At 35.6% G+C, this 26,421-nt stretch overlaps 1 protein-coding gene across 3 annotated transcripts in view; it reads left to right on the top strand.

The window, feature by feature from the left end:
• ago (F-box and WD-40 domain protein 7) overlaps positions 1-26,421 on the top strand; it is a 38,879-nt gene that overhangs the window by 7,810 nt on the left and 4,648 nt on the right. Inside the window, exons 1-9 of one of the 3 annotated variants that reach the window (XM_089242882.1) lie at positions 379-427; positions 2,267-2,514; positions 3,177-3,250; positions 9,062-9,221; positions 10,004-10,138; positions 12,103-12,402; positions 14,311-14,424; positions 17,599-17,780; positions 18,466-18,694. In XM_089242882.1, the coding sequence (XP_089099008.1) occupies positions 2,275-2,514; positions 3,177-3,250; positions 9,062-9,221; positions 10,004-10,138; positions 12,103-12,402; positions 14,311-14,424; positions 17,599-17,780; positions 18,466-18,694 (1,434 nt within the window). In that variant the 5' untranslated portion in view covers positions 379-427; positions 2,267-2,274. Of the gene's footprint in view, positions 1-378; positions 428-2,266; positions 2,515-3,176; positions 3,251-9,061; positions 9,222-10,003; positions 10,139-12,102; positions 12,403-14,310; positions 14,425-17,598; positions 17,781-18,465; positions 18,695-26,421 lie in introns of those variants that run through there. The other 2 variants (XM_089242883.1, XM_089242884.1) reach the window with 2 other exon arrangements.

Raw genomic sequence — 26,421 nt, forward strand, 5'->3', positions numbered from 1 at the left:
ACAATCCATTTTTCAATATCAATGCCAAAGTGTATTTGACCAGTAATTAGCATTCTACATTGAAATATCGATGGCAGTTATTGATTATGAGAAATGCAGGATCACATCCAAATAGATTAGCCAATATAAAGTGAATGTAGGGGCGTTACGCATGGAAATTTTTGTTTAAAAAAATTACCTAGGCTATGTTATAATTATTATTACTATGCACTGGGCCACTTGTTTTAAAAGTTGAAAAAAAAAGCAGATTTCAAGATCAAAGATCATTTATAAGAAAAAAATCTGAATAAATTGAACTCTCTTCTACCATATAGCAAACCACATTGTTTTATTTTTCAGTTCATGTTGAAGCTGGATGAATTTTTTGAAAAGTGGGTTGAAAAGGAAGTCTTGCTTCGACTGATTCTTAGCACTTTTCTTAAGACATGTTTGTATTAAATATTTTTTCCTGTCCACAGTACATTTCATTTTGTTTCAAAGTGTCATTATTTCATGTCCGTACGTCCTGAGTATTTTATCCATTGTGGTTTAAAGACATGAAATTGGTGGTACATAAAGTTAAAGGCATGGCCCACTTTAAGGTCAATAATTCTCTGATGGTTCCAATAGCGGACCACGTGACCTTATTACAATTATTAATCGTGTTAGAGAGATGATGTTTTTTTTTAAGCAATCTAAATGATATTGCTGGGCGCATAACATATACAATTACTGGCAGAGATGCTGCTGATATGCTATAGTGCGTCGAATACCCAGACTTTCGGAAAAGGACACATAAAAATTTGGGTTCACGCTTCTCACAGGACACGTTCTTTCATAGTTCAAAGGAGAAAAAACGTTACAGGGAGAGAAAAAAAAAAAGTCTTCCCAACTTCTTCCCCCCCCCCCCCATTTCTACTGTCTTTCATGATCATGCGACCTTGAAAAGTTATTTTACTATTTTGAAGTAGCCTACAAATGCTGCATTTTACTGTATTGTATTGATATAATCCTTGTATAGATGTAAAATTCTTGAATCTCAAAAATTATCTTTAATTATTAAAGTTTAATTAATTATTAAAATTTAAAAATAATATTCTCCGGAGGAATTTCTATTTAAAATAAATTGAGAATATTCTTATACGTTCTTGATGAGGATGTTCTCTTATTTATAATGTAGTTATATATAATATCCTTGAGAATATTCTCTGTAAGGACTACTTTTATAAATTATTGGGGAGTATTATCGAAAATAATAACTATTCTTAAGTTAATAATAGTCCTTCCAGAGAATATTCTCCAGTTATAGAAGTCTTTCCAGAGAGTATTCTCAAGAATATATGTAATAACATATAATAAATAATCTGTATAAATAACTTGAGAATAATTCTTATTTTGAATAAGAATATTCTCTAGTAATTTATAATAGTAGTCCTTCAAGATAATATTCTTCATCCCCGTCTCTCTTCCCGTCAAGAAGACGGGAATACTGAAGTTTTTAGCCCACAATATCAAAGTTTGAAAGCAAGAAAATCAAACCGACATGGCCGAATTGCTCAACTTTTAAAGCAATATGAGTGATACAGAATTTAAGTGTATGTACGTTGAAGAAAATAACAGTTCTGTATCTTCTTAGAATGAAGGTGATTATATAAGAATAGCTTTCTTTATCAAACAACTTTGGTTTCATTTTTTGTTTTTAACTTCTGAAAATTTATCTAATTTTAAAATAATTTTTTATGGTTTTGATCTTAAGGTTTTTAAAATGTTCATCACCAAACTTTTACAACCTCACATCATGACCAAGAGAATATTGGAACTAAACGTTGTCATTGGAGATGATTATGCCAAAAATTGCCCTGCTTTGAATGTTTCAGGCAGTGAAAACTGATTTTTAAAAATTCATTATTTAAAAGAAAAGTGAGTATTCTTTATTATTCCCCAGTTTTTGCATCCAATGAGGAGAATATTTTGAGAATACTCTCAGAATATTCTCATCTCTAAATCTGTGGGTTGTTGAAGAATAAGATGAGAGATCTAGTTGAGTCTCTGAATAAGGAGCAGTATGCCAATTTTCCAATTTCAGAGAGTCCCCCCACAGGTAACATACCAGAAATTGTGGTACATTTTCGCAACAATCTTCCGGCATTCAAAAACAGTGTCTATGGTTTTTTTTAAATTTCTCTGAATTTGTATCAAGGGCACAATCTTATTTATATTTCTTTATTCATTGTTATGTGATTGTATTTACTTTTTGAGTATATAAATCTCTCTGACTTTGTTTCAGGCCCCTTTATGCTGAGAGCAGGTGGGCCCCGGGAGTGTGATCTTGAATATGACAATCTGTCAGAGGAAGAAGAGGATGTAGCCAGTAGCCACGATGTCCAATCATCGAGTAGCAGCAGAGAAGGAGGCGAAGACGAGGAAAATATGGACGATAGCATACAGGAAAGTGCAGTGGCTCTGGATAATGGCGAATCTAACATGACCGATGATCCTGAAAGCAGAAACTCTTCTAGCATCAGCAGCTTCCTTGTGAGTAATGAAATCAGAATTTGGAGGTGCATTCGGAACATTAGTTTTGCATTTTTGGCATATTTTTGGGTGACTGATTTTTGAAGGCATTAAATTTCATTTCAGTTTTCTTTCAAATGTAATAAACCTTAAACATGAAACATGTTAAAAATAAGAATAAACCTTATATGGCAGGGGTTCTCCCTTTTTTTTTGCACCTGCAGTGCCTTTTCCCTAACCAATGCTTACCCGTGGCTTCCTACACAGTCTAAGAAAAAATGTCTTCGAAGAATTTTTGTCAGGGGTGGCGCACACTGTGAGAACTCCTGTTGTATGGTAAATCTGGGAGTGTGTGATCGCTTGGTTCTGAGTTATAATGACAATATATGACTGGTTCTTAGGAGTGTAATAAAATTTTCCATAGTTGAATCCCCCTTCCCCCTTCCGATAAGGATTGAAAAGAGTTTTAGGGCTGAAGTTCTTGTTAAGGTCAAGCAGGTGGTAAACCTGGCTGAAAAAAGTTTCTCAGGCTATGCTGACTATTCGTTCAAGTTCATGGTTTAATCATGTTTTTTATTCCTTTTTTTCTAATGAAATATTATTGTGATTTAACTTATATAATTTATTTAAATATTAAGCACAAATTTAATTTAACAACTGTAACTTTTATTTTGCATGTGAAGTTGAAAAGAAAATCAGACAATATCTTCGAATTTAGTCCCGAAAAAAAAGTGTGCAAGTCGTCCGATTTTCCAGAGTAAGTTTTGTATTTTTTCCTTGCATTTATTTTTTCTTTGTTTATGGTGATGAGTTGATATTTTGATATTATTATGCATGTTGCATATATATAGTGGGCATGTATTGGTATGTGCTAGGGCTTGACAAATTATAAAGCAATCTAAGTGCTAGCCAGATTTCTTGAGAGTCCAGCACAGTGTTCCTCAACTTTTTTGAGCCCATGCCCCACTTTAGACTTTTTTTGTGGCCCCACCCCCAATCTTACCAAGGGCCCTTACCCTCATCCAAGAGTAAAACTCTTTCTACTCATCAAATTTAATTTAATTTAAACTAAATTTATATATATATATATATATATAATGAACAAAAATTTTAGAAATAAGATCAATCTTGAGAATCTTGGGTCTGCATAAAATACAGGAACTAATTCAATGAGCCAAAACAATAAAACACCCCCCCCCCCTCTCTCTCACACACACACAGAGTTAATTTAGCTACTTTCTTTCTTGAGGGGAGGGGTATATGCATGGCTCTCGCCACATCATTTGTCCTCGGGCAAAGTGGTGGCTCCATCTCCCATCATCAATCAACAACAACCATTTTCAATCCACTGCTGGATGAAGGTCTCCTCTAAATTTTTTCATTCAGCTCTGTCTGATGCTTTAGCCATCCAGCAGACTCCAGCCACTTTCCTGATCTCATCAGCCCATCTTGCATGGGGACGCCTTCTCGGACGTTTAACACTACACGGGGGTACCAATCTAGAATACTTGTGGTCCATCTGTTGTTCTGCCTCCTTGCCCATTTCCATTTTAAATGTTTAATTCTTTCCATGATATCATATACCTTTGTGTGGTTCCTTATCCAATTGATTTCTTTTCTTCTTGTGATGCCTAGCATACATCTTTACATGCTGCTTTGTGTTGTGTATAGCCTTTGTATCGTCTTGCTTGTAAGTGTCTATATTTCAGCTCCATAAGTCAGTGCTGGTAGCACACACTGGTTAAAAACTTTTCTTTTCAGGCATAGTGGTATCTGACTCTTCAGAATTTGTTTTTGACAAAAGTGCTCCATCCAATCCTGATACTTCTGTTTATTTCGTTAATGGTTCTGTTGTCCATGGTAATTTCTTGTCCCAGGTATACATAGCTTTCTACTTCTTCTATCTGTGTGTTGTTGAGCAACATTGTCCTCTTCAACACAAAGGGGTTGAACATAACTTTAGTCTTTTGCACATTAAATTTCAAACCCACCTGAATACTTGCCTTCGCCAATTCTTGTATCATTTCCTCTAGTTCATCTAGATTACTGCTGATAACAACAATGTCATCTGCAAAATACAAATGGTTTAGAAATTCTCCATTTATTTCTTTTTATCCCAATCCAGTTTTCTGAATACTTCTAAAACAGCGGTAAAGAGTTTTGGTGAGATAGTATCACCCTGTGTCTCTGACTTCTTTTCCAAGTTTAATCTTTGCTTTTCTTTTATCCAAACGAATAGTTGCAGGTGCTTTGTCATATATTTTCTTGATGATATTTATGTAAGTCTTCTCTACCTCAATTACATCTAGACCTTTAACAACAGCAGATGTGAAGACAGAGTTAAACGCTTTCTTAAAATCAATGAAGGCCATACACAATGGTAATCCATATTCCTTGTGTGTGTCTATGAGTTCCCTGATTGTTTGGATGTGATCCATTGTACTGAATCCACTTCGAAATCCTGCTTGTTATTTTGGTTGAGCTTCGTCCAATTTGGATATATGTCAGCAACTGCTCCGAGCTGCAAACTTTGAGGAACTGCAAATTTTAAGAGGGAACAAAAAATACCATTGTAAAATCATTGAATTTTACAGTGGTGGGGATGGAAAAATCATATGTTTGCCCTCCTTCACAAAAAAATGTCAGCACTTTGGTGAAGATTTCATAAATTACTGATAGTAGACTGATTGGTTGATAGTTTTCGATTCTCTTTTTCACCCTTTTTGTAAAGAAGAACCATCATTACGTTATTCCACTCTTCAGGCACATCCTATTTTGTGAGACAATTAGTGAACAAAGCAGATAGCATACTGGCAAATTCTTCTGCTTCTTTAATAATGTCTATTGAAATCCCATCTTCACCTGGGCATTTCCCTTTTTTCATACATCTTATAGCCTTGTAGACTTCCTCTTTCATCACAGGTGCTACTTGTACAAATTCGGCTCCATTTTTTTTTCTTCCTGCTCCTTTTCCTTTGTTCCAATCTTCATGTTTATATAGAGTATTATAAAATTCCTCAACAATACTAATGATTTCATTTTCATCTTTTGCGTTGGTTCCATCTTTCTTTTTTAGTGCAAAAATTTCCTTTCTCCCAACACAGTTTTCATTTTGCTGATTTTAAGCTCCTATTATTTTCCAATGCTTTCTTTACAATATCACAATTAAACTTCCTGACAACTTCTGTAATCCGTTTTCGTACTGTCTTACAAAGTTTGCATATTCCACTTTTGATTTGGGTCATTCGTCTTTATCTGAAATTCTCTCCGGTCTTCCATAAGTTTTTTGTTTCTTCTGTTATTTTCTTCACCAGTTTGATTTCTTTTTCTCCAGCGACTTCTTTTGCTACTTCTTTTAGGGTACTGGTTAGAGTTTTGTTCATCGTGGTGACATCTTGTTCATCCCCAGTGGTGTTACATAGCAAATCAAATCAGTTCTTCAGCTCTAACTGGAACTTATATTGATGTTCTTGAAGCTTTACCATATCTATGACAGTTTTTATATTTTTGATAAGTTTTGCTCTTTGCATTCTAGTGTTAAGCTGTATTCTACATCTAACCAGTCGATGATTACTTCCTGTATTGAATTTGTTGAGAACACTGCAGTCTTGGATCATATGCTTCTTATCAGATAGGATGTAGTGGATCTCACTAGTTGTTCCAGTTGGGCTTCTCCAGGTCCACTTTCTTTGTTGTTTCTACTTAAAAAATAAATTCATGATGTGTAACTGTTTGCTCTCTGCAAATTCGACAAGTCTGTTTCCTCTGCCATTTCTTACACCGTAACCATGACTTCCAACTGAGCTTTCACCATTTCTTCTCTCTCCAATTCTGGCATTGAAGACACCCATTACTGTTTTGATATGATGGTTTTCTTTAGTGTGCAGCTCGTCTAATTCTTCATAATAGTCTTCTACTTCTTCCTCAGAATAGCTTGTTGTTGGTGCATAAACTTGTATAATCTGTATCCAGTATCTGCTTGATATTTGCATAACCAGCTTTGCAACTCTATCAGATGTACTATCTAATTCAACTATGTGATTTTTCCACTTTTTATGAATGAGAAATCCTACTCCACTGGTTCTTCCATTATCTGTTCCTCTGTAGTAAAATACATGTCCACTGGTAAGTTTGATTTTTCCCTCTCCTTTTCTTCTTATTTCAACGATGTCTGAGATGTTCCAATTTATTCTTTCCAGTTCTTCCAACTCCTGCAAACGATTTTCTGAAGAAAGAGATCGTCCGTTATACGTGGCCAATATCATCTTATGGCAGCCTGACCCAATCCAGAGATTCTTAGTACCCTCTGCCTTCATGTCTTGCTGGTTGCTGCCGTAACCAGGGACACTCAGACTGCTTGGGACTGAGGGTCTTAGTTTATTGACAGAGTTCATATTTTTTTTTTAGAAGTTTTTTGGCCGTAATCCTCCACGCTAGCCAGTGCGGGTTGGAGGAAGCTCATCCGCATCCTTTCACCACATGTTAAACATGGCTACTTACAGGCTGCACCACGAGAAGGTGCAGATTGACTTTAAGCCTCTACTCCTAGTCGATTCCTTCAAGTCCTTATAATGAAGCAATTAAAGGGTCTTCTCCTAGTTAACAAGTGAAGACTTTAACAGCCCTATATCCTATATTTAGCTGGAAGTCACAGTGTACATATTTACATTCTTACATTTGAACATCATACGACCAGATCTCGTGTAGGTCCTTTATGGATATAAAACCCCATGGGTTAAGATGACCCTGGATCTTTATGGATATTATATCTATCCACCATATTTCACTATTTCTTCCACAGACATAGAATAAATAATTCATTCTTTGTCTACGATTTCTTCACACCTTTTTGTGACTCCCTCTTCACCACTTATCGTGGCCCCCCTCTTTTGATTTCCACCTGTGTGTGTGTGTGCCCCCTCCCATAATATCCCAGGACCACAAGGGGCTATATACAAATACAAAAACAATGCCACAACAGGCAAAATGCCCAGTGAGGTGGCTGATACAGGTTGAGAACCACTGGTATAGCATATTTTTGTTCAAGTAAAAAAGTCCAAAATATTTTTCTTTTTTTTTTTTGCATTTTTCTTGGGCTTGGTGATTTTTTCCTTGTGTTAGAAGACACTGTTGTTATTTCCAAAACTTTAGTGTTCTCTGACCTTAACTCAGTGATTACACATAGGCTATGCAATTTAGGCTCAAATTTTTAGTCAGCATGACAACCTGGTATATGCTTTATAATGTGGGATCTTGTAATTAAAATAAATACATTATAAATTTATTTATTATGCTTAATAATTTACACATTTTCATTCTTTCACAGACTTAATGAATTTTTTTAAAAAAATGGGCAAACTATAGAATTTTCACTTTTCATGTTAAAATTTCAAGTCCAATGGTATTGATATTAGTATAACATCTATTATTATTTTGAATCGATAATTAGAGCATTGAATTCAAGGCTATTTGAAAAAATTACTTCTTTTTTTTACCGGGGTAGCCAGTCTCCTATTTTAATGCAATGCAAATATTTTATTTAATGAATTGCAAATATTTTATTTGATGCAGTTATATCTAAATTTAGCTCACTATATTTTTCTGCAGTTTCTTTCATGCACAAAATCTAGAAATAGAGCAGCTATCTTTGCACTGTATCTAATGATTAGGTTGAGAGAGAAGTCTATATTTACCTTATCTTTTCTATATTTCTTTTAATGAAAAACTTTACTATATTTCAATAACATGCATACCACACTAGGTAATTTTTACTTCAATATGATTTAAATTGAATGAAGGAAAAATGAAATTCAAATTTTGGGATTTAAATCAATGATTTTTTTAAAGTTAAACTTTAGGTGGGCTAGTGAATTTTTAGATCCACATCAAAAAATGTGAACCAGAAGAAGTGATATAACCTTTCCTTTCCCTCAATGACAAAAGTAAAACAGAGGAATGAAAATAACTTAAGCTTTCCTTTCCTTTAAAAGCGATTGCCTGAACCATTTTGTGGTTTGTGTCGGACAAAAACAGTTTATTACCTCTTCCTACCTCCCGTGATGCCACTGGAATTGCGAAACGTTCCCCTTTAGAGATGAGCTTACCTTGGTAGATGGGTGATGCACACAGTTTGGAAGAAAAGAAAATTGGGTTAGGGTGGAGTGGGAAGAAGTGTATGTTCCCCGCACTTTGATATCTTGTGACCAATAAAAAATAGATGTGAAGCGAGGTGAATCTAGTCATGTCAAATCAGACTTAATCAACCTAGAATTTTCATTTCTATCATCCGAGATGCTCACTCAGATTTCTTTTTTTTGATAAAATAATTTAAATTGGTGTACCCTGACTGCTATGTGCAGACGTTTACAAATAGCCTACCCTATTTCTTTCTCTGCTAGTCTTGAACTCGAGAATCATTTCTTTTAAAACTCTTATGCTGGAGATTTTGAATGTGTAAAAGATATTTTTGATTGTTTTTTCTAAACTAGTAACTCTATATGAGTATGAGCTCTTTTGCTCGCAATGTATGTATATATTTCAAAAAGTTTATCTGCATGTATTTTAATAGTGAAGATGACCAGAGCGTCGGCAGTGTATTGGACTCATCAATGCCTGAAGAACCGGCCGACAGTCAAGCATCTACAGCAGCTCATAAAAAAATTTCAGCCTCTCCATCCTGTTCAAATCCATGTACACCTGAAATGGAAGAGTGGCTTGAAAAATTTCAAGTGAGTTTTCTCATGGTTTTTGCTTTTTACCATTTGTGATTTTTTTTAAATCTCTTGATAATGTTGAAAGATGTATTGAAACATGTTTATTGAAATCTTTCAATTAATTCCCTATTTTTCAATTAATTTAATAACATTGAGAGATAAGCAAATCCAACGTGACATTTTATCTCTAGCATTATTATTTATTTTGGAATATCAATATAGCTTAGCAACATTTTTCAGTTTAACTGTAGGTAATATGCTTGTTCAACTCTAACAAGAAAAAAAAATTGTGTATTACTTACAAATGTAGATGTTGGTGAATAAATAAAAAATAAAGCCACACATACAAAAAGTCAAAGAAAGCAACAGATGTCCCTATTGCTTGCAGAAGTTAGACATGTTGGGAAAAAAAAATTGCTGTTGGAGCTCGAAAATTGTGGTTTTTATTCGTTGAATCAATTGCAGATTTTATGTAATGTTTAACAGCATCCAAAGGAAAAATTAAAATTATAAATTTATTAATTGAATTGTTTTTTCATAATCCTTTACATATTATATAAACACTAAGTGATAACAATCAATACATTTTTATAATTATTCAGAGTTTTTGATTTTTTTAAATTAAATTATAGTTATATTGTGATGAATTGGATAATTTGAATTTTGGATAATTCAAACTTCTTTGCTGTTTCCTTGAGCTTCAAATTAACCATGCTTGACTGTAGATAAGTAGCTATTATTTTTGGTATTCTCTGTGTAAATTTTAAATTCCATCTTTTTGATGTTTGATCCTCCAGAATTGGAACCATGCAGAGCGTCTTGTGGTTCTAGACAAACTAATCGAAGTATGTGATCCTTCTCAAGTAAGACACATGATGGATGTTATTGAACCTCAGTTTCAAAGAGATTTCATCTCATATCTTCCAAAAGAGGTAATTTATTATAACCATTAAGAAAAATTAAAACATTTTGATATTTAGATCTTAGATATTTAACAAATATTTTATAAACTCATTATATTCTCAAATAGGCAGTTATTGATTTTTTGTGAATAGCAAAATATTTCTACTCAAACCTAATGCATGTGTTTTCTCGACTGGCAAAAAAAAAACATCATAGCCTATTCTTTCTTCATATTACACGCTATGAATTCCCATCTTGATTTAAAAGAGGGCTAAAAAATGTTCATTAGATTCAAATTAGTGTGACATAGCTGCCAAGTCTCCCGAATTTTAGCTTCATCGCTCGACCTCCCGAAAAATTCTTAAATCTCCCGAATTTTTACAAAAATCACAAAAAATCCCTAATTGTCCCTAAAAATTCCAGACTTCATTAAAAAAATCCCCACTTATGAAAACAATCCCTAAGGAATTTCTTGTGGGGCATGAAGCCTCTTTTTTTCCCCCTTTCGAAATGACGTCACACGTCGTAAATGGGGAAATTCCCTTTTTAAGGAAGTTTTACAAACCCTCTGATGGTAACAAGAAAGTTATTTGTCTTATTGTGCAGGGAAATGGCTTAGCAGCCAAATAGTCCTGGATAATAATTGAAGATTATAGTGACGCGCATATGGTCAAAATTTCTTTTGTTGAAGTTACGTACGTGCGATATAACAACATGAATACTGATAACCAAAAACATATTTAATCAATTTTAAAGATACTTATTCCGATGAATTTCCTTTCATCAAATGTTCCAGAAGAGGGCCGACTTTTCCTTTTTGTTGTGTTACAGACATAAACATCGGTCATGGAATGGAAAGACTGCCATCATCACTCGTGAAATGAAAAAAAACATCAAGCGAGTGTTACAAAAAGTCAGTGTTCTTCAAAAATTGACGGTTTTTTCCTTTGTCTTCTGGTGATTTTGGGGTCATTCGCACAGAATGTTTGTTCACATCGTTTCTGATTGAACACGATATTTATTTTTACATCATTGAAGTTTTAGCCTCCAATTTCACTTGTTTTTCTCGTAGGAATTTTATTCCCAAGGGTTTAACTTCCATCTGTGTAAAATCCCTATTTTAATTTGACTTCTTCAGTTTTTGAGTAGGGATTTCATTCCCTACGCTTTAACTTCTATGTTTGGAAAAGCCCTATTTTATTTGGAAAAATCCCTATTGTATTTATTAGAGAGTGCTTTTAGCATAAAATACAGGTTTGTGCGAAAATCTCCCGAATTTTCATTTTCAAAAGTTGGCAGCTATGGTGTGATAAGATTACAAAAATAAGAATAGAATACAGAAAAACTGTTGCATAACTATATCCTCTGTAAAATTATTTCCCATATAGAGATATTACTTGCCAATCTTGTTACATTTCCCACAGCATTGAAATATTACAAATACAAAGCCATAACAGGCAAAATGTCCAATAAGGTGGCGGAAGAAAAAATGTCCATGACAAATATGGATGTCATATATTTCTTCAGCAACCCAATTAAAAATGCAATTACAAAAACTAAAGATTGTATATATACATGGTAAAATATAATAGAATGCCCATAAAAACATTTATGGTTGTTTTTTGTAAACATGTTTATCATATTTCTTTTTAAACATGGCAATTGTGTTAGAATTTACTACCTCTGGGGGTAAGCTATTCCATTTATTAACAACCCTATTAGAGAAAAATTCCTTGCGACACCATAACCTAGAATTGTCCCTTACCAATCGATACCGGTGTCCACTTGTAAAAGCAGTTGATTCACAGTGTACTAATAATTCATGGGTACATCCTATCCACAATGGTATTTTATCTATAATGGTATAACTATATCTTTTCCTGGTCCTTTCAATATTACTATTTAAGAGTTCCACCATATTGATACCATGCTTTTGTAACAAAACTCTAGTGTTATTAAAAATTAAAGGAAAATGTTTTCTTTCTTTCGGTAGTTGGCTTTGTATGTCTTATCATTTTTGGAACCTAAGGACCTTCTCAAAGCTGCACAAACCTGCCGTTATTGGAGAATCCTTGCAGAAGATAACCTCTTGTGGAGAGAGAAGTGTAGAGAAGAAGGCATCGAGAACTTTCAGGAAGTTCTTGGTAGAAGACGTTCTAGATGTAGTAGCATAAGTGCCAATACTAACTGTACAAATTCAAGTCAGAATTTTCCTAGCCCTTGGAAGGCAGCCTATATGCGCCAGCATGTTATAGAAACTAATTGGCGGTATAATCCAATACGCCAGCCAAAAGTGAGTTAAATTATTCATTTTTTATGAATAATTCAATGTAATTATTTATTAATAATTTAATCAGTTCTTTTTTGTGTTATATTTGTAGCTGTGAAGAGTAATATTTCTCTCGTCTTAATAACTATCTGCTCACCAAGCATTAGTTCAATTAGGATTTGAAATATGCGAGTGGAACATTCAGTATTTTAGAATCAATTTTCTTCTGGCTATCCACTCCCAATTTTCACTGACTATCCTGTGCCCGCTTTGCCATCTGAGGGATGCAGCCTTCTTTAAATAGTATGGCCTTAGGGGCTAGATCAAAGTGCACCCACATGCATGCATGCATGCAACATTGTAATAAATACAATTTTTCACTACTTTTTTTTGAATCATTATGTATTGGTATAATTCTTTATTAAATTTTTTTCCAGAATTTTCATTTATTATTCAAAATAAAAGAAAAATGTCTCATGCCATGTAGAATAAGTTAAATATTTTTTGACAGGAATATAGTGAAAACCTTGTCACAACAATACAAGGGTTTAAGCTGGATAAAAAAGCGAAAATGGGGAAAAAATCTTTAGCAAAATGCTACAATGCTAATGTAATGATTGATGGTTCAATGTCTACTCGTTGCGTACCTCCTGCACATATTTTTGCGAAAGTGGTTACTATTTTTTTCGTCTTCTACGATTTTATTTCGCATTTTTCGCAAAATGCAACCCTAGCTTAAACCCAGAACAATACTTGATGTAACAATAAATTCCTCTACAATGATATTTTTTCCAGTCTTGTTTGAAAATGTGCACAGTGTAATGTTAAACTGCCACCTCTGAGTGGAGCGATAATCCCTCTACAATGAATTCTTTTTTGTCTTTTTCCCCTTGGTCTGCAGAATATCATTATATCAAGATTTCACTGTACTTATAAATCAAAATGCCAGTTTGGAAGTTGAGCCATACAAAAATAGGCGAAATTTTGAACCAAAGTAAGTTCTAGGCCAGAGGTCTTCAACCTTTCTAGTCGTGAGCGCTACTTGTATCCATTATCAAAAGAAGAGCACCCTTATGGGAAGTTCCACATTCAAATGCATGAAATTAGAATTGATTTCAATCCTTAAATGCAATTTGTACAAGGTTTTAATTTTAACTTTGACCGAGTGCTCACGAGCACAAAATCAGACATGAGCATTGAGCACTCGTGATGTTCCAGGGAGCACCGTGGTGCAAGATGCCTGTTCTAGGCAATATGTGCGAAGACAGTGTACAATAATTTGTAACAAAGAGGAAGGTTCACAATGTATTAGATCACAAGAGTGACATCGATATAACGTCATTAGATGATAATATTGTCGCAAACATGTATTAAAATTGTCTTGTCACACAGCAAAAGTTATCATGGCTTTGGACCCCTTTTAAAACATCAAAAATGCATTTGTGAAGATGGGGCAACTTACGAGAATTCCAAAATGTGTTTAAAGTAATAAATGCTGAATGTCAGATGCTTTATGGTAAGCATGTTGAAGTCAAGCAACAAACGTGTTTTTTGATATCTTGTGGCAGTTCCAAAAAGGTTACACACAAACCTGTGTCCAAAGTAATATTCATGGTGATACTGAAAATAGACACATCCAGTTGATACTACTACATAACTGCTAGCTGGAAAAGTTGATTTGCAAATTATTCAGATTCCATTCAATCTTTAAACTACAATGTGAAATTTAATGAGTTTCTTGTATGTTAAATTATAGTCTTACACGTTATAAAATGATTGCAAATAAACTTTCTCAAATTTTTGGTCCTCATCATACTTGTTTTTTTTAATGGTTTAATTTGTTGTTATTATTTTTTAATTAGCAGGAAATTTGTTTTAAATACAAAATTTATCATTACCATTGCTTGATTATAATTTCTCATATTTTTCCAGGTTCTGAAAGGCCATGATGATCATGTGATAACATGTTTACAATTTTCTGGTAATCGTATAGTTAGTGGGTCAGATGACAATACCCTTAAAGTGTGGTCAGCAACTACTGGCAAGGTAATTTTAATCTGTTACCATTTATGTTTTCATTATTGCTATGCAATTTTTATTTCAGTTGTGACATGGCAGGAATTACTTTAGAAATATTATGGTGCCTGCATTATATAAACTTCTATTTAATGAATTTTTCTATGTATCTAACTTTTTACTGGAATTCCCACATTTTTGTTGATTTTTTCGGCATTTAGAATTTTTTTCTTTAACTTTTTTTTTTGACGGAACAGTGATTTTAAGCTATAGTGACTGCACTGTATCAATTGAACCATTAAAATTATGCATAATTTTGGACATTTTTCTAATTTCTTTGGTTACTCAGAAAATACTTCCTTTCATACAAATGGGACACGGTAATCCAGGTTGATATGCGAATGCAAGCTGATCTCCCCATTAAAAAGTCTCCCCACATAGAAGCAACAGGCATACAATAGTAAAATCTTCAATCATTACACTTCACTCATAGTTAAAAAAATAGGAGGCAGATGGCAGCATTATGACCAGCATTACACAGAAACAAGCTTCACATTAGGTTCACAACACGGGCATGCACATTCCAACATCTACCAATTCGTTAGAAGTTCTGCAGAGGAATATGGATGAGGTGCATTTATGGTTTAGTAGTCCCGGTTAATAGCCGCTGTGGTGGTTGAGTGGTCATAGTGATGGATTTGCATCGGGAGAATCTGGGTTCAACCCCCACCGTCGCCATAGTGATGGCAGGCTGAAGTTGGTTTTCTGCGATTCCCAACTTTGAGTTGCAGATGGCTGCATTACACAGAAACAAAGCATTATCACATAAAGTTCACTATATGTAGTACACACACATTCCAACATGTACCAATTCGTTAGAAGTTAATTGGTCCTTGTGTCAATATGTTCAAAATCCAATCCATTAGTAATTCTGCAGAGGAATATAGATGAGGTGCATGTCTGGTTTAGTAGTCCAGGTTGATAAGTTGCTGTGATTGTTGAGTGGTCATAGTGATGTACTCTAATTGCAAGGACTCTGGTTCAAACCCTACTGGTGCCACGGTAGTGGTCAGCTGAAGTTAGTTTTCAGTGGTTCCTGACTGAGGCGCGAGACAATCTCCCTATTGCAAATTCTCTCCACAGAGAGCAACAGGTCTACGGCGGTACAAGTATTCAATCATTACACTTCACTCACAATTTTAAATATAGATATGGCAACATTAAAAATTCATAACACTGTATATGCACTCAGACTGTTAGGCACTCACACTTCTAGCACAACTCAATTGGCAGTAAGTTGCCCATGGTGATAGATCAGAGTTGGCTTGGTTTGAAAGAAAGAGTGTTCAGATTGATACATAGCTGCTATATGGATATTGTATTGTGATGGACTCTCATTGCAAGGGTCCAAATTCAAACCCTGGTGGTAACAGAGTGGTTGTCAGCTGAAGTTGGTTTTCTGTGACTTTTCAACTTTGAGTTATAAATGCAAGCCAGTCTTCCATTTGTAAAAATATCACTATGTTCTATAAATCTCTCTCTCTCTCTAGGAGAGCAGGCAGACCTTCCAACACATTATTTATTTACACAACATTTTAAATTCAGCCATTCTTCACATTTAATTCAAAATATAGAAAATGAATGGCAACACCAATATATCACAGAACAAGCATAACTCTGATTACATAAATATGTTTGGTCCATACAGGGCTGGAATTAGGGCAGGGAAAAGCAACTGCAAAGCTGCAAACGTTGAGGAACTGCAAATTTTAAGAGGGAACAAAAAATACCATTGTAAAATCATTGAATTTTACAGTGGTGGGGATGGAAAAATCATATGTTTGCCCTCCTTCACAAAAAAACCTTGTTATTTCTTTGGGCTACACTTACACTCAAAACAAACATTCTGGTATGTACCAATTTGTTAGAAATTGCCTAGAAGAACATAAACAAATTGATTATGAGGTGCATATACAGTTGAGCAGCAATAGTTGTCCACAATTGCTGAGATATTTATCAGACTTGTTTGCCGTACTGAACTATATTCAAGGGTGTTGTGAGTTTGATACCTGCTTAGTCATCTGAATATTTCCTGACGTGGAGGTGGAACAGAGAAAAGATGACAGCTGAGAACATTGCACAGCTGAAAGTCCCTATATTGAGGTGCTAGTGTACGAACCTTTCAGTGAAAGACGTGGAAGAAAAAATGTAAAGAGTGATAAAAAATGTACAGTTTATAGCCCATGGAGTGGGCTATAAACTGTAAGTCCCTGTCTGATTGACCTTTGTGTGCAGAAAATGGTTTGTTTCCAAAACGGATCAGGTAATAATCACTTATTTTAGGTGAATAAGGAATGTAAAATGATCAGGGTTGTTATTAACAATGGGAGTTACTGCGAAAAAGTATATTTTTGTATTTTCTTGTGATTATGACAGTAATCTTAGTACACTTGATACATTGAAACTCTTGCATCACAATAGTCAAGGGAGCAAAGAAACATATCATTATAAAGCATTTATTTGTTGTTGATGGTATGATTTAAAGTTGTTGATGGAATATATTACCTCAAATAAAAGTGCATCTGGACCAGAGAGTAATGTCATTGCATGTAATAATTATTGTTATATAGGATATTCAATGTATTTTGTTTTTAATAGTTTGGGTTATAATAATTTCATATAGCCTACATCAGGGGTTCTCAAACTTTTCCCACCCGCAGTGTCAGTTTTCCCTATTCAATGCTTATCCACGAGCTGCACCGGCTCCCCAGAGCAGTTTAACAAAGAATATTTTCAAAAACCTTTGTCTGGGTTTAACGCTCTGTGGCGCACAGTTTGAAAACCCCTGGGTTACATGATATTTAATCCTTTTCATCCTGAATTTAAGAACTTTTGACATTTTTATCTACAATATTACTTTCATTTGGAAACTATCAAGGCATAGAAGATCTTGTTTCATAAATTATTATGATAGACCTTAAACAAAATACAAAAAATATTTTGCATCTAACCTTAGCATTATGCAGTCAAGTTCAGTTTGGTGTTTTCCCCTAGCTGTGCGAAATTATGTGGACGATATTTTTATTTTTTTTCAATAGAGAGCAAACAAAAATTCAAGAAGGATCAAACATCAATCCGGCTGTGTTATGATAAAAAATAATTTTGCATTTATTTTTACATTGTCCCTTTCTTCTGTTTTTATAGTGCCTGCGGACATTAGTGGGCCATACAGGAGGTGTATGGTCTTCACAGATGTGCTCAAATATTATCATTAGTGGTTCTACTGATCGGACACTTAAAGTTTGGAATGCAGACACTGGTCAGTGCATCCACACACTATATGGGCATACGTCTACTGTAAGATGCATGCATCTACATGAAAATAAGTGAGTGCTAGTAAACAATTTATGTATTCATAAAGAGTTTCATGTTGAAAATCAGTCACTAAAAGTATTTATTTTTCCCCCTGAAGTTAGAATGAAAGCAGATATTTTTTAAAATGATCCGAAAAAAAAAAAAAAGTTAGTATGTCAGGTGGTGAAAACCTGTGAATAAAAATATGACAATTTTTTTTTCTAAGAAAAGTGTGACCAACAGCCACTCCTATTCATTAAGATTTAATAAGTGATGATAAAGATCACTAATGCTATGTTAGTCCCAAGATCTTAATTTTACGCACATTAAAATTGGTTAATGTTTTTATTTCATGCATTATGTTAATAAAAAATATCATTCCTTTGTTGTGATATTTTTTTCACCGAATAGAAGTGTCTGTTGATTATAAGAGGAACTCTATTCTTCAGATTAGCGAAATTCACAGGTTCAATAAACACTATCAAATTTGTAAACGAACTATTCATGTCTGATATAGTTTATGCATTTTATAGACTGAACAACACCAAATTAGGATTAAAACAGATGACACTTATTTTTTCCTTTACATCCTCCTTTGCTTTTACAAATGATTGCTGTGATTGATATCTTGTGTACGTTTAAGGGGATGCTTAAAAATTTTGGAGATATCTTCGAATTTTGCAGAAATAATTTTTGTCTGTGTTTTCTCGTTTCAAGCAGGGTTGTGAGTGGATCAAGAGACGCAACTCTCCGGGTATGGGATGTGGATACTGGCAAGTGTCTGCACGTGTTGGTTGGTCACGTTGCTGCTGTGCGATGTGTTCAGTACAATGGCAAACTAGTTGTCAGTGGTGCTTATGATTACATGGTGAAAGTGTGGAATCCAGAAAGAGAAGAATGCATCCATACACTTCAGGGTCACACGAATAGAGTCTATTCATTACAGGTGTTTTGTCTTTTTATACCTTAGAATAAAAATTTTAATGCAGATGCATGTCTAAATAAAATGCCCCTTGATGTTACTAAATCTAGACTCTGGGATTTTGAATATCAATTTGATAACTATAATGAAAATAATCAATTGATAATTATATTTGAAACAAACTCAGAAGCGGATTAGATGGCCATACGTTCTATTTATATTGAAAAACGTGACAGCTCTGTCTTTTTGCTCAGTTTAAACTAGTTGTAAAATGTTGAATTGTGTCACTATTATACTGATTGTATTCTGACTCATTTTAGGTTTTTTTTTTCTGTTCTAAATGGGAATTTTTTCATTCAAAATAAAATCATGTTTTTAGTTCAACTGTTGTGAGGAGAGAGGAGTGTAGAACTGTTTAATGTGGATACAATGCTTTTTCCCTATATGATTCCATAGGCATCAAAGCTGCTGATTTTGCAGCCCTATTCAAATCATCCGGTTGGGAACCAAACTCTTCTAATTTTTCCTGAAAATCCTTAAATTGTGCTTTGCAAAAATGAAAAATTCTTGAAGAAAATTCCTCAGTCCATCTAATTCTAGGCTGACCATGTTTCCTCTATAAAAACACTGGAAATTTGGATTAAAAAAAGGAGTTAGTTGCCAAATATGATGCCAAAAATGAGCAAAGTTGCCAACTATTGATAAAATTGACATTGGTGGCAAATGAAGCGCTACTGAAAATCACAGTAGAATAAATGAATTCTACAAAAGAAAAATGTTTAGCATGACAAAATATGTGAGATAAATATTTATATTTATAGTCATTTTTTTTCAAAATATAATTCATAAGTTGCAAAATAATTTTAATCCTTGATTTTAGTGAAGAATAAAAGAAAATACAGGAGAACACAACATGCTAAAAAAACAAACTGAGATGGCCATAATTAAGGAAAATATAGGATTTTCCTGGGGAAAACAGGTTATATGGCCATCCTATGTGGTCTCTTAAAAAAATGTGGTCTTAATTTATCCCTTTTATTTGTATGCAGGATTTTTTTTTTTTGGCTGCAAAGTATTCCAATGCATGACAAACTACAAATTTTTCTAGTCTGGGAATTGTGTCATCTGTATGATTCATAGTTTCATTCAAAAGTCTTTTAGCAGAGAAACTTTAAATCTGGTCAACTGAAAAAAGCTGACCAAGAACCGGAGCAATGTACTTTTTTTTTACCATACGAATGTGGGGTTAAAAAGAGCTTCCACTATATGAAGTTCATTGCCAAAGATCAGTATTACATGTACATAAAGCATAGCAACTGCTACGTCTCGATTAAGACATTGCTGAGTGAGTACCGCAATAGCTGTCAATATGGGAAGAGAGGTACACCTGTGAGAGAGACCTCTTACATATCATGCAGGCCATTATCAACCTATAAGAAGAAATAAGTGTGGTTCACCTTTAGCTTCAAAGTGCACAGAAAAAAAAACCTAGGCAACTTTTTATCATTTTAACCCAAATCCCTAAAACAGAATATGCCAAAAACTGTGACGTATGTCACAGAACAATCTTGGGAAAATTTTTAAGGAATGAATAGAAAAAACACTGTGGGAATATTTACTGCAAAACATTTTCAGTCAGCTGAGGGCTTGTTGAATAACAATACAAGACATTCTGCTTTGTGGACCAAAATTCTGACAACTATCAATAAAGTTTTTCTGATGTTATGACATGGGCCCAATCTGTAATTTGTAGGAGAGATAACAATACCCCAAATTATAACATTATTTGCAATTCCAATAAGTGGTGTTTGAAGCCATTCAATCCAGTTCGTCCTTGTCAGAAAACTTTCCTGACACAGGAGTACAACAAAAAATGGCAACTTGACGAAAAATTGCCTCCACAGGGAGTACCCCATCGAGGGGTTAGCGCATCAACCTCTCAATGAGTATTAAAAACAAGCCGGCAATAAATTGTAGATCCCGGTCTAATTAGCCCTCGTGTGCAGAAAATCTGTGGTGCTACGAAATGATCAATGAAGCCATTCAAGTATTATGCTACACATGGGATTTCCGATTTGCAGACTTTTGATGATGGGGGGGGGGGGGGTCAAATTATAATTATTTTTGTGTATATTTATTTACTATTCCCTAACTTGACCATGCATGGTGTGGGCCCATCTTGCAAATAATTAACTAAGCGCACATAATAACACATATATATAGATTATAGTAACTACCATAGATCATAGTCAAGACACATCTGCAATGATTCCATCAAATTGCATCAATAAGTATATGGAAAAGAATTGCCCCCAAATTACTCAAATCATTGTTTTTAACTAACCATCTTGACATTGACTGATTAGCATCTCTGGGATTTATAGAAACCATGATGAAGATGAGAACTCAATGCTCTGTAACGCTAAATTGATTAATGCTCAAAACTGAAAACACAAGTTAAAAATTGAGTGTGTTCACTGCTCATTTTTTTATCATGAAAAAAAATTATCCCTGTACATTCACGGCAAAGTTCACTGCATAGTGTCAGGCAGTGGTGGTCATACTCCCTATGCATACTCACGAAGGGGGATTCCAATCAGGGTAGTATGCAGGATCAACCTTTGAAGGGAGGCACAAAAGGCTTAATGGGTGGGGCCAAAGAATTTAAAGAAAAACTATGAGTTATCAAGCATAAACTTATGCTGTAGTGGTGGGTTGGTAAGATACAGAGTTACAGATGGGAAGAGTTCAGGGTACATGGGTTCAAACCCACCCACCTCCAGGTAATTACATCTTTACTGGGGGGAAGATTGGCAACGTTCGAGACGTTTTTCATCGCCGAAAGTTGCCCTTACAAATACAAATACAAATACAACGCCACAACAGGCAAAATGCCCAACGAGGTGGCTGATAAAAAGATGCCCATAAAAATATGGTTGTCATAAGTTTCAAAAATACAGCAACCCAATTAAAAATGCAATTAACACAAATTACAAACAATATATACACATGATAAAATATTATACAATGCCCATAAAGAATACTTATGGTTGTCTTATTCTAAGAATGGATAGCTTCTCGATTTACCCCAACATGTTTATCGTATTTCTTTTTAAACGTGTCAATTGTGTTACAATTTACTACCTCCGGGGGTAAGCTATTCCATTTATTAACAACCCTATTGGAGAAAAATTCCCTGCGACACCATAACCTTGCATTGTCCCTCACCAATCGATACTGGTGTCCCCTTGTAAAAGCAGTCGATTGGCGGTGTACTAAAAGTTCATGGTCCATCCTATCCATCCCATTGAAAATTTTGAACACTTCGATCATATCTCCTCGACACCTGCGTTCATCCAATGTAAACATATTCAAAAAATGAAGTCTTTCTTCATAACTCAAGCCCCGTGTGCCAATAAGGACACGCGTAGCTCTTCTCTGCACCCCTTCAACCAAGTCTATGTCCCTCTGTAGGTATGGTCTCCAAAACCTTACAGCATACTCCAGTCCAGGACGAACTAAGCCTCGAAAAAGCGGAAGAATGACTTTAGGAGAACGCGAAGAGACCTTTTTGAAATGAGACCAAGCTTGCGGGTGATTCTGTGGGTGGGAACAAATCAGGTAGGAGCGAATATTAGTGAGTCTCTGTCAGAATACCGGGATTTACTATTATCCGCTAGGGAGGGGGGTTCAGATGTGGCAGTGATTCCAGTGCTGCCAAGGGGTAGTAGGGGATATAGGAGTAGGATCCACCAATTCAATATAGGCCTGAAGGACATTTGCTCCTCACTTGGGGTCACGTTCTTGGAGCTTCCCGCATTTACCGATAGGTGGCTTCGTTCGGATGGGATCCATCTAAATAAGAGAGGGGTCTGGGAGGTTTACGATAGTCTTAGGTCAGGTTTTTTACTCCCAGACCACGTAGTCGGGAATGCGGGTTAGTTAATGATAATCACAACAGTACTGACGGAAAATTACCCACCTCTGACTTGGATGGCTTCTCGATTGACACTAAATCACCGGGCAAATTAAAATGTGTGTTAATAAATGCCAGGAGCATGGGTAACAAGAAAGATTTTTTAGAAACTATGATAGTTGTGGAGGACTTGGATCTTATAGCCATTACAGAATCTTGGGCAAACGATGGGGATGAATCTTTCTTACACATCTCCGGATACGATACTTTTTTGAGAAATAGATCTGATAGGAAAGGGGGTGGAGTGTTGATATACGTGAAATCATGTTTGAAGGCTAGAGAGTGTAACGTGCAGAGAAGTGATATTGGATCTATATGGGTTGAACTTGAGAACAAAAGACGTCATAAGCTTATTGTTGGGGTTTGTTACAATCCACCGAATAGGGATCAAAACTATATCGCCAAAATGCATGATGAAATTTCCTACATGTGTAAGCGAAAGAGGGTTCTCATACTAGGGGATTTCAATTACCCGGGTATTGATTGGGAGAACCTTTCATCTGGAAATCAGTATGAAAGAGACTTTCTTAAGTTGGTGCTCGAAAATTTTTTGTATCAGCATGTATCAGAAGCCACTAGGGGTACTGCTATTTTGGATTTAGTTCTTACTAGTTCTGAGGATCTAGTTGAACATGTTTCGGTGGGGGAAGAGTTTTCTTCCAGTGATCATCGTATCGTCAGATTTCACTGTAACTTTTCCTCGGGTGAGGTTGATAACAAAAGACTGGTTCCTTGTTTTCGGAGAACTAACTTTGATGTTTTGCGAAGAAGGTTAGCGGAAGTTTTCAAAGACCGGTTGGAATCAGTAGGGGTGGTAAGTCAATGGGAAGAATTTAGTACGAAGCTGTCCTCTGTTTTGCACGACGTCATACCCTTTGTTCGAAAAAAGCGTGTTTGTACATCACACCCTCTATGGTTCACGGATAGCGTGCGGAACCTTTATCTTGAAAAGAAAAGAGCATTCAGAGAGTATAAAAGTGGACGAGGTGACCTATCATTGTTTACTGATAAAAGAAGACTGTTGAAGAAAGCGATAAGGGATAGTAAAAAGCAAGTTGAATCTAGGTTGGCAGATAACATTGGCTCTGACCCAAAATCATTTTTTCGATACGTCAATAATGGATGTAAGGGGACAGTTGGCCCCCTCTCGATAGGAGGCTCAAAAGTAGAGAGCAATGTAGGCATGTGTAGTGCTTTCAATGACTTTTTCGCGTCGGTTTTTAATGGAGATAATGATATTCGATATACGGGTGTTGCATGGGGTAATAAAACGCTCAACGATATTCAAGTGGAAGACGTGGAGGTCCTAAATCTTCTAAGAAATGTATGTGCAAGCAAAGCACCAGGACCAGATGATATCTATCCCAGGGTTCTCAGGGAAGGTGCTAATGAATTGTTGGGGCCAGTCGCACAGATATACAGGAGTAGTGTTGCTGAGGGTATCATCCCGAGAGATTGGAAACTGGCTAACGTTGTTCCGATATTTAAGAAGGGTAGTAGAGAAGTGGTGTCTAATTATCGTCCAGTGAGTTTGACGAGCTCCCTCTCGAAAATTTTGGAAATTATCATCAAAAGGCAGTTTGTGAAGTGGATAGACGAGAATAAGGTATTGTCGGATAATCAGCATGGGTTCAGGAAGGGGAAGTCATGTGTAACTAACCTCCTTTGCTTCTATGATTACGTGACTAAGGCTTTGGGTAAGAACAAAAATGTCGACGTTGTTTACCTTGATTTCCAGAAGGCATTCGATCGGGTCCAACATGGCAAACTCTTGAAGCCTTTACACGAGATTGGAATAGGGGGCAACTTGCTGAATTGGATAGAATCGTGGTTAAGAGATAGGTCGCAACGAGTTATGGTGAACGGGGAATTCTCTGGTTGGACAGACGTCACAAGTGGAGTTCCTCAGGGAAGTGTCCTTGGCCCCATACTTTTTTTACTTTTTATCGACAAACTCGATCAGGGTATCGATGGAATTACTAGCAAATTCGCAGATGATGTGAAGCTAATGGGGGTAATCGGAAATGAAAGCGATAGGGAGTTGCTCCAGACCAACTTAAACAAGATTGCAGCATGGGCAAATGAATGGAGCATGACGTTTAGCGTAGATAAGTGCATGGTCGCTCATTTTGGTTCGAACAACCCACGGTTCTCTTACGAGTTGAATGGTGTCACTATCCCGGATGCAACTAGAGTCACCGATTTGGGAATTCTCATTGACGAGCGACTTAAGTTTTCTGAACATTGTTCAGCGGTTGTCAAAAAATCGAATAGAATGCTTGGTCTCATTTTCAAAAAGGTCTCTTCGCGTTCTCCTAAAGTCATTCTTCCGCTTTTTCGAGGCTTAGTTCGTCCTGGACTGGAGTATGCTGTAAGGTTTTGGAGACCATACCTACAGAGGGACATAGACTTGGTTGAAGGGGTGCAGAGGAGAGCTACGCGTGTCCTTATTGGCACACAGGGCTTGAGTTATGAAGAAAGACTTCATTTTTTGAATATGTTTACATTGGATGAACGCAGGTGTCGAGGAGATATGATCGAAGTGTTCAAAATTTTCAATGGGATGGATAGGATGGACCATGAACTTTTAGTACACCGCCAATCGACTGCTTTTACAAGGGGACACCAGTATCGATTGGTGAGGGACAATGCAAGGTTATGGTGTCGCAGGGAATTTTTCTCCAATAGGGTTGTTAATAAATGGAATAGCTTACCCCCGGAGGTAGTAAATTGTAACACAATTGACACGTTTAAAAAGAAATACGATAAACATGTTGGGGTAAATCGAGAAGCTATCCATTCTTAGAATAAGACAACCATAAGTATTCTTTATGGGCATTGTATAATATTTTATCATGTGTATATATTGTTTGTAATTTGTGTTAATTGCATTTTTAATTGGGTTGCTGTATTTTTGAAACATATGACAACCATATTTTTATGGGCATCTTTTTATCAGCCACCTCGTTGGGCATTTTGCCTGTTGTGGCGTTGTATTTGTATTTGTATTTGTATTAGCCTTCAAATAGCATTGAAATTAGCATAAATTGACTATAACAATGTATAAAGGTATTTTCTTTCGATAAATTCTAATTTTTTTCAAAAATATTTTATCTATAGTAAATTTTTGATTATCTTGGAGGGGAGGGAGTGGACACAAGCCCCTTATGCCCCTTTCCCCCTCAAGTACACCTCTGATCCCAATCTGTGGTAACAGGAGGGCAGAGCCTTTGATTAAATGAATGCCAGAACTTTGCCACTGGACTTATCCTGTTGCTGAGATATCTTCCAGCCCAGCTTCATGGCAGTCTCAAACACTATTTTGTGTCAAAAAAAAAAAAAAAAAAAAACCATCATATTTTCTCCCGGACAATTGGGTAGTGTCGCGATTAATAAATTTTGTGGTGATTACAGAGAAGATGGGGGTGGGAGTTGGAGAAAAGTTCTGGAGTTTCATTAACAGATGAATCCGTACACATTAGGATGAAGGGAGCCAGCTGGGATCAAAGTTTGCTAAAGAGAAGGGGGTAAAAATGGCTAAAAACCTGCTGACGTAAATACTTGAATGTCCCTTTGTATTATATTCTATATGGATAAAAGTATTGGGTCATCCCAAAAATTCTGAGCACTTGTTAGTTTCCTCAGTGAAAAATATCATCCAAACATTATTTAAAAGATGGGATGACCAGTTGGAATATTTTTCAAGATCCCTTTATTCTTCAATTTCAGCTTGATTTTCCCCCAACCCCCTCATACACAACTTAGAGGGTTTTTA

This window comes from Pholcus phalangioides, unplaced genomic scaffold (genome assembly GCF_987345545.1).
Source record: "Pholcus phalangioides strain wild (caught in Gottingen) unplaced genomic scaffold, Ppha-v1.0 ptg000015l_1, whole genome shotgun sequence".
Classification (NCBI taxonomy): Eukaryota; Metazoa; Arthropoda; class Arachnida; order Araneae; family Pholcidae; genus Pholcus; species Pholcus phalangioides.